The following is a 16,911-nucleotide window of genomic DNA, read 5'->3' on the forward strand; positions in this document are numbered from 1 at the left end:
GCGTGATATTCTTCCTCGTCCGTCTTTATTTTTGATATCCAGAACGTTAAACGACCTCGTCACGATCCCTCTCGTGCTTAAGAGGTTCCAAGACTTTGCTGGGCTACTGTACAACTCCCATGAGTAATACTTGGTTACTGATCAACAGCTGGCCTCTTTCACATGCAATGCAATCCGACGTCAGGGCCTATCCCTGAAGCCTAACAGAGGGCGTGTGTGTTACAAACGTGTACTGGATGTGGGTCTCCTTGTAATACTACGCATCGGGGTGAATGGAATCTCCTGCCATCTCACCGGATAATACTTCCTTCTCTTTAACAATAATCATAATATCAGGTTATATTTCTTACAACAGCTCACGGTAGCATAGGCCTCCGGGGGTTCTTCCCTATGAAGAGCACATAAAATAGAATTTAGGCAAAGAGCCAAGAGCTGGGACCTATGAGGTCTTTCGGCGCTGAAACGGAAATTGGCAGTCAAAAGGTTTGAAAGGTGCGACAGGAGGAAAACCTAGCTGTTGCCCAATGAAAAAACTGTTAGGAGAGGGTGGAAAGTAAGACAGAAGAAACAGAATATAAACGGTGGTACAGTAAGGGGAATAAAAGAGGCTGCAGCTAGGGGCCGAGGGGACGCTGCAAAGAACCCTTATGTAATGTCTGCATTGCACTAGTGAGGTGCACTGATGCCACTACCATCGCACGGGGATATCCTACTAATAATCCGATTCTCTTTCGTCAATTCGGGATTTCCTGTAACATAGATCCCATCCCATAGGATTTGTTTATTGCTTCGCCGATAAATCCTTTACCTGGAAGAGGTCACGTTCGCTCGCAGGTTTTTTTCTTCGAATCGATTGCCATATTTATCCTGTTTAATCCGAGGTAACGAACCGACGGCAGCGTTGCGTCTAGTTCACCAAGGTTGGAGATGCCGGCAAAAAACCTCGACTTTCCAACGAACCTGTACCTGTAACAGATGAGCTTTAGCAGCAGATCATTCACTCTCTCGACTACATGATCTAATCGCTTGCATCATAAAAACTTGAATATTCTTAATAACTGATCTTCTAAACCATACGCTCTCAATAATCCAAATCATTTCTTTACCGATTCTATAAAAGAAAAACGTCCTATGTTCATGTTTGCCATAAACTTGTTTTCCGCTGTATATAATTTCTCAGATCAATACCCCCATCTTCTTTGTCTAACCCGCACTGTTCTTCCCGTATCAATCTACAGTTAATACAGTTAATATATATTAATGTGGTAGCGATCACTGTATTCTTTTTCCTCTGGGGTCACCTAGCGGTTTAAGCTATGGCTTACAAAATATATATCTTACAATATATATATATATATATATATATATATATATTATATATATATATATATATATATATATATATATATATATATATATATATATATGTAGATTACCACAGGTGAAAAAATAAGATGAGGTGTAGGTCATGACCGGTTTCGACATTATTTCCCAAGCCACTGACGAAGGGCTGATACATAGTATTAGAAGTCACAAATACATATACTACGTACCAGTCCTTCGTCAGTGGCTTGGAAATAAAGTCGAAACCGGTCAGGACCTACACCCGTCTCTTATTTATCACCTGTGGTAATGTTTGATAAATGAATCACGTACAAAAGTGATAATCATCATATATATATACATATATGTACATATTATAGATACATATATACTGTGTATATACATATATATATAAAATATGTATATATATATATATATATATATATATATATATATATATATATATATATATATATATATATATATATATATATATATATATATATATAAAACAACTTGAGCGCTTACAGCCTACACTAAGATGCATAAGCTTCTCGAAGATGAACTGAGATTTTAAAATGAACAATTCCTTCCATTTATCTTACGTCTCATCTATCTAATAAAAGGCAACAGTGTAAATCTGATGAATTAAGATCGGGTTTATCATCAATTTAAAAAAAAAAAAAAAGTTAAATTTAGGAGTCATAAAAAGACCATCAATTCTTTGCGGTTAGCACAAACCGAACGGAGGCAAATGTTTCTTAGCTATCTTTACAACTGAAGATATCTTTAGGACAGTGCTGAAATAATAAACTGTGAACCACATAGTAATCCCAAATGTACACCTGAGGATAGTGGGCGTTTTATCCCTTAAAAATGAAGATGTGTAATCCAGCAATAATAACCATAATGAAGAAACAAATCCACAATTTCTTATGGGTATATATAACTAAAAATAAGTCTCTACAGATTCCCTTTTCAATTTTTGGTTTGAGTGCAAAGGGAAATCGAACAGATTCCCTAAAGCCCTCTGTAGACTTATTTCTAAATGGAACCCAGACATAACTGCGGATTTGTTTCTCCATTTCAAGACTCACGCTACTAGGAGTTATTTTTAAATAACATTAACGAAGACATACGATAATACGATGAGACGACAAAAAGTCGCCTGTATAACTACTATATGTAACGGCCCTGTGTCCCCAAATAAGGAAAATGAAAAAACACGAACCCTGAGGCAATGAGTCATGGTGCAATGCTGAGTAAAGTGCTATAATAAAATATACGAATGTCTGAATCGTGGTGTAATACTGATCTTAAATATGATATGGTACCTGACAGGTAGAGAGTAAGTGTTAATGGAGTGCGCACAACTTATGCTGACTACCACGTTATAAATTTTAACGGCTAACTGGCCTATGTAAGCTTGTTATATAATGTAATTAGTGTATTTACATGGGAACTCATCAGATTTTAAGTAATGTTCTTACAATTACTTCAGATAACCGTCACCTTTGAATTGGAAATATTCTATCACACACACCCTCAGAAACTTGTCGTTATGCAGTCATGCCTTCAATAAGGGTAAAGAGAAACCAGTAAGATGGAACAATAAATGTTAATACAGATTGAGGAAAAATGAAAGCAACTGATTTGCACAGGTATTTGGGAGCTAATATAACTTATTACGGTAGGCTGAAGGAAAGGTGAATAAAAAAAAATAGGTGACGCCAAGAAAGTAACTCAGTTTGAGCCATGGCTGCAATGTATGAAGAGGCAGTTTAGCTATCTCTCCTTCATGGAATAAAAGAAGAGGCATAAACACTTGAAAGTAAGGGAATAAACAGCAGTGGTAAAAGGGCTGGTGTATTTGAAAGAGTAGACCAAATTGGCTTTCGATGGTTTGGTCATGTGGGAAGAATGGAGGATGGTGAACTGGTGAAAGAGAGTAAGATCTGGAAGCGTTGGGAGGAAGAGGCACTGTAGGGCTAACACAATGCTTTTGTGTCTGTGCATGAGGTGGGCAATGTTGTGGAATTTTTCTGCAAAAGGATTCAATATGTATTAATGGGGCAATGGCCATATATATATATATATATATATATATATATATATATATATATATATATATATATATATATGAATTGATATGAAAGTCTTATTATTTACCCATTATATATATTATATATATATATATATATATATATATATATATATATATTATATATATATATATATATATATATATATATATATATATATATATATATATACAGTATGGGTAAAGACAAAATCCACAAAGGAAAGGGAAACAAATGGAGTACTGCAAGGCCTTTCGACTTCTTGTCCATATTTTCGTGATTCAGCCATACGTATGCATATGCGTAAATAATAAAGCTCTTTCATGTGCAATTATTACTCCACAATTACATAAACAAAATCGCAGGAAAATGGGCTATTCTGATAGACGGTTACAGCTTACACCGAGATCCGAAGTTCCTCGATATGAACTTATTTAAAACGAACAATTCCTTCCGTTTACCGGATGCCTCATCTATCTATGAGATGTAAGAGTATAAACTTGATAAAATAAGAAAGGCTTTCTCATCAACTAAAACAAAAATACTGTTAAATTCAGAAGACACACAAAGTCTCATCAATTTCTTGTGGCCAGCACAAACAAAGGCATTGGCATTGGTTTCTTAGCCAACCTCAAGGCTTATATCATCTTTAGGACAGCACTGAATCTTTTAGCTATGAATCACCAGTTTGATCCCAAATGTAAACCTGAGGAGTGTTGTCGTGTCGCTTGTAAATTCCGAGGTGTAACCCAACCTAATAATAATCATAATGACGACATACAACAACACGGTGAGATATGAGCAGATGCCTGTATCAACTATTCTCACAGCTCCTAAAGGAAGTGGCCAAGTCTACCCCACCCCCCAAAAAAGGAAAACACGTACCCACACGCAATGAGTCATGGTGCAACGCTGTATATATAGAAAAAATTATGAAAGTCTGAATAGTGGTGCAACACTGATCTTACAAATTATATGGTACTTCACATGGAAACACAAGTTGTTTGTTAGTATGGAAATTAAGCAACTAAAACTGCTATCCATTTCAAATGTCAAGCATTACTGATCATAGAGACCGCACATCACTTGAGCAGACTATCACGTTACAAATTGTGAGGCTAATTGCTTTATGAAAGCTTGTTACACAATGTAATTAGCGTTTTTACCAGAAAATTTATCAGATTTTAGCACGGTTCTGTGTTTTTTTTTTTTCAATAACTTTTAGCAAGCAAGGACTCAGAAACGTATACTCAAGTGAGCACCCAACAGCAATGTCCTGTTTCTTTCTTTAAAAATTCAGCTGAAAACCCTTATGGACAGTGTCAACAATTATAAACCAAAGAGGGCCTCAAAGAGAAATCAGCCTGCAGAGAGAGAAGTTATAAGAAAAGGTGATATATATAAATAAATACGAAGGAATAGAAAACAAAACCGATATCTCTATATTCAGATTTCAGCAGAAAGCAGGAATGAGTTTGCTCCGTCCTTAAACATTTGGAAATCAAATTTCACAACTGCACATTTTAGATGCCCAAGATAAAACTCCTAGCAAACTTAGCAGTACGGAACTTGATACTAAATAAAAGATAAACTGTCTGCCGCAGCAGTAGCCTGCTTAGTGTTGTCAGCAAAAACAGCTATGCCAGCTAATGAAGTGTGTGGCAAATGTTTGTTGTTGTTGTACATTTTATGTAACAAGCATAATGACCTCGCTTTAAATCTATGCCACAAGTCAACACTACGAGTGGGGAAAATAAACCAGACTGGTGACATAACTATCCAAGAATCTAAGATGACTGTTAGCACTCTGAGACCATACTGGAGAACAGCACTCTAATCAGGGAGGAAGAGGAGAGTTAAAACACTTTGATATAATAGCTTCATCACGAAATATCAAAGTATTTCTGCAAAATACAGACTTTGAGAAACAAGGAAGCAATATTATATATATGCCTCAAAGTTACCTCTAAAATTCTAAAGCTTCACAGACATTTAAAACGGTATTATTTAAATGCAAGTCAGGACGCTTTGCAAAAGTGTTCTGGATAGACTAACTATCATAATTAACGTTTTAGAAGGGTTAAGCTTCATGCCCCAAAAGCCCACTCAACTCAAGAATACGTGCCAGATCTCTCTTCAAGGATTCTGCAACCACAGACTTACAGCATGGAGAAGGAACAACAGCTAGAAGAGTAGTATCACCAACATATGCTATCAGTTTGTCCTCCAGACCTTGCCACATATCGCTAATATGGATAATAAATAGCAAAGGTCCACTGCATTTTACAGGGTATAGATAATAAATGGAAAATGAAAAGGTCCAAGAACACAATCTTGAGGAATACTTGAAATGAACTTACTAAAGCTAATATATTGGCCATCAACAGATCCTTTGGGTTCTGCTTATTAAAAATTCAATTAAAATATTAATAAAAGAATCACCAATTCCCAATCATTTTAGCTTGTAGATAAGTGCTTCGTGATTCATACAGTCCAGGCTGCACTAAAATCTAAACAGAATATGCGTGCCTGTGCACCTTCATTAAGAGAACTGTGCAAGAAGGTACATACAGATAAAAGTGCATCACAAGTATCAAGGCTTTACGAAACCCATACTGTAATGCTGGTGGCAGGTCATTATCTTCAACAAACCTACAAAGATGCTTAGAGAGCAGTTTCTCAAAAATCTTACACAAAACAGGGGTAATTGAAGTGGGCCTATATCCTGAAGGGCATGAGGACGGACTTAGTCCCGCTACCTAATGCAGATGTTTCATTTCCTCCAAACAGAAGGAAAACTTGTTAGTCCAACTAACTATCTGAAAATAATAATTTCAGGAGCCATGAAATCAAAAGTCTTCTTCAAAAAAAAAAATGAGAAAGATCCTGTTAGAGTCTATGAAACCATAACTGTCAAGTCCCAGAAGCAAAGTTTTGAATTCTCTAGATCTGAAGGCCACTGAACACAACTGAGGCAACACCTAGGACCCACCACACTGTTTGCTCACAAAGACTTGAGCCAAAATTTCTGCCTTCTGGGCTGCTGTATACAGTACAGTAGTTCCATGAGCTCCTAGAAACATATTTTCATTTCACAGAAACTGGAAATTTTCCCAATGATACTAGACAAACACAAAGAACAAATGAACATCAGGTCTTACGTTCCATAAAGGTTATAATTAAATGGTCAAGCTGTGGAATTTTTGTGCACATGTTCACAAGTTCGGGTAACTTCCCATTTTAATCATTATTGCTTCATCAGTGTGTTCAACAATACCTATTTTCAAGCTTCGTGCTGATGTCAATGATAATTTCTGTTTATAAGACCAACAAATTCTCTCAAAGGTGCTATGGTCCACTAAAAGGGACGGTGGTCTTGAAGAAAATATTCACGGGAAAGTCTAATTAAAATCCTTAATAGCAAAGGAGTAAAACATACTCTAATTCAGAACTTAAGCAATACCTACAGTGCACTGCATGAGGTGCACTGACGGCACTAACCCCCTACGGAGCTTAAAATCCTATAAAACACTGACAAGAGATGCAATGTAGAGGCTAAAAGGGATATATGTACGGTGCTCTATTTGCTGAATTTAATGACAAGACGAAGAGGAACATATAAACACATAAATAGTGTGTGTGTGTGTATGTATGTGTGTGTATATGTATGTATATGTATATTATATATATATATATATATATATATATATATATATATATATATATATATATATAAAGAGGGTAACTACTTTTTCGGTTAAATATATCTTGACCCACGGAACAATAAACACTTAGTAAGATGAAAGAAGACATGCGTCACAGAATACCTCAAGGAGTTACGGTAGCAAAGTGCATCCAGCACAAAATAACTTGAAGAGAAGAGAGGAGAGTGAATGAGAGCCAAATTGCAATGCATGAATGATGGCTGAGCTAACTGGAAATTGGTTGTTAATGTTAATAGCATGTGGGGTGAGAAATTAAGAAATTAAACGGTTAGTATATGTGTGGGGAGGGTTTACTGATACGTTGGCAAAAACTGAACCTGGAAGTAACATTTAAGGGTCTTGGAAGTGCAATGGGTTCCTGATGAGCCTTCTTTGTTAGGTAAATGAAGCTAGTGCTGGTTGCGTTGTTTTACCAGTTAACAAGGGAATGTGGAGGAGAATATTTCCGCTAATTTCTGACAAGAGGCTACCATCTAATAGAAAAATTGATTCTTGGCCAAATTTTAAAATTTACACAACACACACACACACACACACACATTTATGATATATATATATATATATATATATATATATATATATATATAATAATATATATATATATATATATATATATATATATATATATATATATATATATATATATGAAGTTTGCTGGGTGCAAAGCTTTACAATAACGCAATGGGTTTTTAATTTAAAAGGTCCATGGTTGTACCCTTTTTAAGAATAGGTACCAGAGTCAGCTGAGGTCAGGGCCATTTCCCCTAAGGGTGAAAGGTCGTTTATATATATATATATATATATATATATATATATATATATATATATATAGTATATATATATATATGTGTGTGTGTGTGTGTGTGTGTATATATATAATGTGTGATTGTGTATTTTGTCAAATGCACAAGTCAATATTTACAAATCCTAGGCATTTAGGCTACGTCATTTAAAATCGAATCTGCTATAACTTACAAGAGTAATTATAATCGACTAGTGCGACAAGTATTGTAACATGGGTCCTTAGATACAATAAATGACCAGGTCAAATGGCCTTGTCGGTTATATTCCTTGGGTGCAAGTTGTGCCAAAGGTATGGTGAATTCTAAATCAAATTATATATGCGGCTCAAATACGCACACACATATACACACAAACACACGCAATATATATATACTTTCACAAAAAGTATTTTACATCAACTGCACAGTATTTTTTAAAGGAATTTAGTAATGGCAACAGGTGTGCATCGAAATAAAACTGCCCCGAGAAATCATGTACGATCGACGACAAAAATAAGTTTCACTTTTCTCATCGTTTGTCTTTGTTTTGTAAGCCACGAACACTTTTTATATATTAATAACTTGGGCATTAAAATTTAACACCGTTGGACTACCACTTCTAATAATATCAACAGACTAATCTTACGAACCTTCTTATACCTGTTTCATTGGTACTGCATGTTGTTTCATATCTCGTAACCAGTTCTGTTTACGAAGTATGTCAGACTTCACCTGAAAATACCAGAACGCACCGCTACTAACGTCTCAAGACTTCGGCTGTGGTGTCAGAGAAGACGAACGACACGAATTTGAGAATGGATGCGCCGCTAGCCTACGACTTGACTTGACGCAAAAGGGGGTTGGGCTTCTGAGTGGCAAGTCTGACGGAACACGTACTCTTCGGGGCTTGCAAAGTGTTGCACCATGATTCGCCATACGTATTTGGTTCTTCGCTCTGCAAGATTCAGGCTTTCAGTACTAATATTAGCACAAAGGCCTTGAGTTCAATGATGCGCGGGAAATGACCTTGAACCCCTCTCAAACAGCAAATGTTGCCAGGTGCAATACAGCCAGTCTATACATGCACAATAATGCTTCCGTTCATAATACTTTCCTCTGACGTTGATTTCATTTCTCCTATCTACCTTATCACACTCAAGGCTAACGTCAGCCAGGTTTCGTCAATGGCCATAATGGAGATTACGAGCTAACAAAAATATGAATCAAATATTTACCTACGATAATCCTCAAGAAACAACATTTCAAATATAATTTACAATACACAGCTTTCTTACAATTACAAATTATCATCAGCTTTCCTACTATTACAAATTATCAATGGCAACTCAAGATCTGGTCTACATAACTGGAAACTCAGATGAAACGCGTTGAAAATATGTATGCAGTCAGGTACAGAAGACACACACACACACACACACACAGCACACACACACACACACACACACACACACACATTATTTATGAAAATTATGCAGGTATCATCATCTACGTGATCATGAGAAACCCCATAATTCTGTCTCTCTCAATATATACATTTTTTATATATATATATATATATATATATATATATATATATATATATTTATTGTATATATATTAAAAATATATATATATATATATTGTTATGTGTGGGCTTCGCTATTGATGAATTATTCAATGAATTAATGTAATTTATGGGGTCCTGTGGCCAAATACACACATAACCTGTCAATTAAAGCTAAAAGTTAACCTCAAAGACAGACAGTTACTTAACTGAATAAGGTCGCCAGTTGGGGGAAAACACAATATATAGGAACACAGAGTACTCTGCACCAAGTGGATTACATCCACCCCTTACTTCCCAGTCGGTCCCAACAACGAAAGAATGTGCTGTGATAGCAAGGAAATTACATGAACTTTCGCCCATGTCGGAGAGTCAATTTTCCCTTGCTTCAAGTAAAGTTATAACACAAAGGAGGTCTATGCTGGTAGATATAGCACGCAGTTTCGTATTAATGAGAGCTAACTCTCTTCCGAACAATGGGATTGGATGCCTGAAATTTACTTAACTTTCCCTAAGTCCTACTTACTGCGTGGGAATAGGTTCCACAGTGTCGCTAAGCATTATTAATTATTCTTACACATGACTTCATAAAAGTAAACTGGTTATACCAGGTTATTGTAGATGGTGGCGAAGTGGGAAAACAAAGGAAACTGGAAATACAGAAAGAGATACTAGGAGTCGACGAACATTTGGCAAATTTCAAACTTACCGTTGAAAGTACCCGATTCAGCTCACTAGTATCAATGAAACAGTAAGAGGGCAAGTATAAAGAATTAGTTACACACCACGCGTGTGTCTTGCGAGGTACGAGGGCTCTCTCTGACCCATCTCCGGTCAAACAGGGTGGCTGTAGCATCTGTATGCCTCCGGGCAGTCTGAAAATTTTGACAAACATCGCCGAATGCATAGGACAAAGCAAAAGGAAGCTTAAGACCACCTTTACTAAAGGTTACTTGGTAAGACCCTCCCTATGGTGTTAGGCCCCTAATGCTAACTAAAGACGTTACTTTTTTAAATGCCTCCCTTAGCATAGACGAAGACACCTTCCTGCCTTTGTTAGACTGACATTTATATTTACTAATGCAGAGGGCAAACAGCAGAATATTGATATTATATATATATATAAACATATATATATATATATATATATATATATATAAAAATATATATATATATAAATATATATATATATAGGAGGCATATATATATATATATCCTGATATATATATTAGAGATGTCAAATATAGTGTCATATAATTTCTAAACAAGCATGTAAGGATAAGGTTGCAGACCATGCCCTTTTCTTTATCCCAACAGCCGTCTAAACCCATTTACATATGTTTAACTTTTGTATATAATGACTGATAGACCGGCCACGAGGTGAGAGCTGTGGTCTATCACTAGTAGGCCATGTGTGTAATGAACTTGTGATATGTCAGGTAATATTCTTTGTGCCACTGTGCTCTCGTTAACCTAAGTAAATGCAGTACCTGGTAGTTAAGCAACCGTAATAGTGCCACCAGACTTAAAATGGGCATAAGGTTAGCAGCAACCTCTATCCTTAGGATCTGGTCAGCAATTCAGTGTAACCCCATTTGATGCTAGCTTTTAATTGGACACAATTTTATGTTGGAATATAAATATAAACATATATATCTTAGTATATGTATATATATATATACATATATATATAATATATGTATATATATTGAAATATATATATATATATATATATATATATATATATATAAAAATCTTTTTATCACATACACAATTGTTCTGTGCATTAGTTTACTAAATTCCATTCAAACTGGATGTGGTATTTAATGGAAGTTTTTTATTCATCCACAAGCTTTCTTGGAAAACAGTCCACATTATCAAGTAAACACGGGATACTTGATAATATGGACTGTTTGTCCAAGAAAGCTGTAACTCTGATTTTGAATACTCATTAAATACCAATTCATAATGGCTCCTTTTAGTAAATATATATATATATATATATATATATATATATATATATACTATATATACATATGTTGTAACATCCCTGACTTTTTATTTTAAAAATGAGCCCAACATTATAACAAAAGTACAACCTGAAAAGCTGTGCTGCCACCTGTAGGACAAACAATGTGAGAGGTAAGCTTGCTATTAAGCTTAGAAAATTAAAATTGTATGTTTTTGTTCATACCTGATTCTCAAGACATTCTCTTCTCTGTTTCCTGCTTTATAATCCCTGCAAATCAAAATGCCATATTGCTTTCTATGTCTGTTCCTGGGTAAATCTTCAGGACGGGAAAGTGCGACTGACCCTCGTTACGACACCAAGGCTACTGGAAAATGATGCAAGTAGCCAGGCCAACAATTGTCACCGGCAAATATTAACAGGATAGGCTCACTATCTCCATTACCCCTGCTACCCGTGCCCAAAGATCAAAACGACATGGTGAGGTGAAACTCTGCCAATAGGCTGTCTTAGGGATTGTGCATCCATAAGCCTGCAACATGAAATCTGAAAGCCATTTAATGCCAGTCCTGTTCTTCTTAGGCTTTCCCACAAAACCTACCACAGGTTTAAAAAATTAAATCTTTACAGAAGTCAGCAGGCCAAGAAGATGACACAAGGAAGAAGTCCAAGACAAACTTGGCAAAACCACACAGCAGAGATTAGAGTATAAGACTGCAAAGTTGAAAAGCGACCCCACTCCAACAAATTGCACAGCAATCCCACAACATCACATACCTTCAAAGACATCATGATAACCAAGGGCTATAGTACTTCCACCCAACAAGACTCATCCCTGGGCTACCAATAGTTGTGAGAAACTTACACAGTACTGCAGGACCTTGAGGAAGTGCCAGACTCACACGAGCCAAAAAAGTTAAAAAATTAAGTTTCTGAGTTGACATAGAGGGCAAGGCAAAGAGAGGGAGGTTAAATAAAGAAAGCTGTTAGTTCAGCATGGGGCAGGTCAGTATGAAAGATCAATGTCAAGAATGCTTCAACATAAAAGCTGTACCGTAGCTTTCAATCTGGGGAAATGTTGAAATAACCAACTGTTGTTAAAAGTTTGTTCATTATACAATCTTTTATACAACCAAACACAGTACTGTGTTAGCATTCTCACTTGCTGTTAGCATAACTGTAGTATAAATTGATTAGTATCTTAATAAGCACCAGTGAAAGTATTTGTTAAAGAATGGAAATTGGTCTTTTGCTCTAATACAACCACTTGTCCATTGGCTAAATACTGAATTATTTTCCAAAAGTAAAGTTATGAGAGTCTTTCTTTTTGTACCAATATAACTCTGTCAAGTTTACTGTTGGTAAAATGTATTGAGTGAACAGCCTGGCTTCAATTATCCAGATTAATAGAGCCTAGGCTCTGCCAGATAATGAAGAAATCCAGATAATGGCAAGTAAAAAAAACCTTTGGGTGTGCAAGGCCAACTCCATACCCTTCCTCACCTAACATTGTCAATACTACATAGCCATAAACACTAAATAAGCTTATAAACAACAACCATCACACTTTAAACAGAAAAGTTTATGCAAAAAGTAATTATCTACCTTATTTTCCCATACCTGTAACAAAATAAACTCCATGAATAAACTTATAAACAAAAAAGCAACCCCCTTCTTTTCCTCTCATATGCAACACGTAGTTCGGCAGGCTACACTTTTTCTCATTTGCAACAAGAACTGTAAAATACATTGTATTGTTCACAAAAAAGTAAACCCCTTTTCCTCTCATATGCAACATGATATGATAGTTTAAAACAAATAATTTTATCAAAACAATTCTAGTAACACTGTATAGAAATATTTTTAATTTTACTCCTAGTCACTTACATGTGTGCACTTACTGGATATTTTAAAACCTTATGAGGTTGTAAAGGTCTTCCTCCATCCCCTCCCACCAGCTGTGTGTGTGTTCATGTGTCTTTCTTAGCACAGTACTGTATCACATGTTGCCATTTTTTTATTTTGCTTTGCTTGATTTACTGTACAGTATTTCAACCATGTTTGGCTGACTCTCAGTATGATTGCCACACATATCATAACAGTATACAAGAGAATATGTTATCACTGTTGATATTTCATCTCTCAACACCGTAAAAGTATTTAAAATGCAAATTTGCAAATGTAGGCAAGACAAAACCAAACAAGCTCCAGGAAGTTCACAGATGCTATCAAATGAATGCATGCTTATGTATGTACCCTAATTACTTGGTAATGATATATAAAAATGATTTTATTATAAAAAATGTCATTTTATGCCCAACTTACTTACAAGTAATTACATAGCTGAGTCACATTGTCCATGATGTGAGAAACAAGGGCAACTCTACCCCAAAACTTATTTAATGGGGGGCCCATCAGAGGAGCAAAATTTTCTAGAGTGGGAAGCTCCAATGGTACTTGGTCAGGAACCTTCCCAGGAAGATTGCCTTTATTGGCACTCATCTTACTCTTAGTGCCACTGGATTCCTAGGGACATCAGTAAGACTTACAGTGAAGGACATCACCAACAGCCCAGTGAACAAACTTGCCCTTTTAGGGTGCATTAAAATATCATGTTGTACACCGTAAAATGCAAATACCTTCACAATTTAAATATTTCTGGAATCCCACAATTGGAAAAAGAGACAGACTCCCCAGGAACACCAAAGATTAAGGCGATGAGAAAGGCTGGATTGATGCTTCTCCATGTTGTCTGGCAACACCATGACAGCCGTGACCAGTCAAACCAATCAAGGGATTTTTGACGAAGGAAAAATCTATTTCTGGAGAGGGAGTGTCACCGATGAAAAAAGTCCATGGTGCACTTATTTCAGATCCGTTCTAGATACCAGAGAAAGCTAAATGAAATGCTGGGTTACTACCCCAGAGCATCTCCATCAGATGGAGGATGGAAAAAGGAGTGAACGACAAAAACACGGAACCTATATCCCTATAGAGCATCCAGGTCAAGTCCCCATAGGGAAGGTGCTACAAACCCATGTAGAAGTCCCCGTGGACAACTTACTGCTAGTCGCATTCCATGAAAGCAGCACCCCACTGGAATGATGTTTACATGGGAGGGACATGACAAATGTTAGCATGGGTGATTCAGGTGATTACTGTCACTCCAGAAATAGATTTTCCTTACGTCAAAGTCCTTTTCTGGAGGGTCCGTGTCAGCTGATGAAAGTTCTAACAGAGAAATAAACATAATTCTTAAACTAAAAGATGGGATTTCAGGGAACAAAAGACCAAGGTCCAAAAGAAACTTTTAATCACTAGTAACAACAATAATGACAAAGAAAACTGACCTAGCTTAAAATTAACATGACAATGTGAAAAAGCATAAACAAAATAACTATACAATATTGAAAACCTTATAACTAAATGTGTCATTTAGACAAATACATGGATAACACAGCCTGGTGAGAAGTCAAGGTCCAGGCCTGACTGAAATGACAAAATAAGCAGGGATAACTGAGGCAGTGAGGAGAAATGACTAAAATCAGAAAGGGAACCAGAGGGAGGGACAACGTAACCTGCGCGACTGCTAGAATTTAAGAGCTTCTAAGGATTTCAAATAGTGACGTTTTGAAAACCACAGGTCCTTCCAACCGTGTACCTGGTAGATCCGTGAAATTCATGAATCTCTCCTAATGGAGGGGCGACACAGCTCTAATATCATGGTTTTGGGACTGAGTCAGGTTAGCCTGCCTTGATAAAGTAAAGGATCTGTTATCTGGAGCAGACATAGAAGATTACCCTCCTTCCTGATAAAGAGGCCCAGAAGATGTGGAGAGGACCTGTCTAAATAAGCCCTCAAAGTATGAACTGGACACAGGGACAGGTCTAGAGGCAGAAGGAAGAATTTCCAGGCGACCACCCATGCTGATCTTCATTTTTGGCCAAAGGCAGGGGTGAGGAATGCAAAACCTCTGATGGAAGGAAGTCGAGTGGTTGGGTTCCCTAGAGACTGCAGACAACTCTGAAATTCTAGCAAAGTGCGGCTAACTAAAAACAATGTTTTCTCAATAAAAGAACGGTAGCAGGATTGATTATCGATATCTGAGGCTAACTTCAACACGTCATTTGAAACCAGGAAGCCGTATGTGGACGGGATTACTGGCCAGACTATGTGCTTTAGGGATGGAAGAAAAGTAAGGGTCTGTGGTCAATTTTGAAACCATACAAGAAATTTGAGAGCCGACTTGACTGTAGTAACAGTACTTTTCTAAAACCCTTCTCAAACAGTGATCTAAAAAGGAGATAGCTAAATTAATGGTCATGACTGTCCTCAGATTCTCTTAAAAAAAGAGTGCTAGTTTCTTAATTGCTGAGTCATACGGCGAAGAGTGGAGGCCCGCTTATCTGATTCTAAAAACATGGTATTGACAGGATCAGCGTTAGCATCCCTTTAACGCAAACTTCATCAAAGTCCACAAAGCCAGGGCATTTTGGATTTTTGAGGAAAACAGTCTGAGTTTGTACCTACTTGTGGTAGTTTCGGACTGGGGAAAGAGGCGAAGTTTCAGTTCTAGTAGAAGAGGAAAACCAAATTTGGCCAGTAGGAGACACCAGAGTCTTGACCAGGGAACGTCCTCAGTTTGTGGAGGACTTTCAACAACAGTCTCACTGGAGGAAGAGATCGCAAGATCACCTTCCACCTGTTCCAATCCAATGACATCAGAGCGTGAAAAGAGCTTGAGGGTCCAGGTTGGGAGCTGCCTGGAATGAGCAGATCTTGTTGCTGAGCTTGTTTCCAAACAAATCTCCTCCAGACCCTGACTAGTTGGCAGATCCAACGTCGGCAGGAGCAGGGACCACTTCGACCGAGGGGTCCTGGAGAGAGAATCTGCTACCCGTTCGGACCCTCGCAAAGATGGGTGCAGATGGGGTGCCACTTGTTCTTGCAGGCCAGGAGGAAAAGTGCAATCATTACCAGTTGATCCTGCTCGATTTTGAACCTCCCCTGTTTATGCAGTGGACTACTGTGGCTTTTGTCCAGAGCCAGTCTTTTGTGACGATCTTCTTGGGGGAAGAAGCTCTTCAGGTAAGGAAGACAGCAGGCCGCCAGACATTTAGATGGAACTGGCGGAACATGAGGGACCAAGTCCCCTGTACTTCTTGGTGTTGAGTGTTCCTCCCCATCCGCTTAAGGGGCGTCTGTGTGGATAACCAACACCAGGAGGGGGCTCTAAGGGCATGACTTGGAAAGGCCCTTGACAGTCGACCTGGAGGGGTCGCCTTCAAGATGCGGGGGAATCTTGGACACCTTGTCCTGAGACTGACATTTGCCCGATCAGCCACCTTGTCTATATCAGCAGTTTCACCAGCAACAGGTCTGTCACTGAGATAATCCGAAGTCTTCCCAGGGAAACGTTCTTTCTCCAGAGAGTGGCCCTTTTGGATTTGGAGAAACTGTCTGGTT

The 16,911-nt window shown here is 37.4% G+C and overlaps 1 protein-coding gene across 11 annotated transcripts in view; it reads right to left on the reverse strand.

Annotated features, from left to right (window-relative positions):
• The window catches only part of LOC136838504 (uncharacterized), a 136,297-nt gene that overhangs the window by 55,570 nt on the left and 63,816 nt on the right, over positions 1-16,911 (reverse strand). Inside the window, exon 1 of one of the 11 annotated variants that reach the window (XM_067103557.1) lies at positions 8,562-8,866. The exons of 8 other annotated variants lie outside the window; for them this stretch is intronic. Coding sequence is in view for 1 of the 3 variants with exons in the window: in XM_067103551.1 (XP_066959652.1) it covers positions 8,572-8,601 (30 nt within the window). In the remaining 2 variants the exon portion in view is untranslated. Of the gene's footprint in view, positions 1-8,561; positions 8,867-16,911 lie in introns of those variants that run through there. 2 more of the 11 variants (XM_067103558.1, XM_067103551.1) reach the window with 2 other exon arrangements.

This window comes from Macrobrachium rosenbergii, chromosome 5 (genome assembly GCF_040412425.1).
Source record: "Macrobrachium rosenbergii isolate ZJJX-2024 chromosome 5, ASM4041242v1, whole genome shotgun sequence".
NCBI lineage: Eukaryota > Metazoa > Arthropoda > Malacostraca > Decapoda > Palaemonidae > Macrobrachium > Macrobrachium rosenbergii.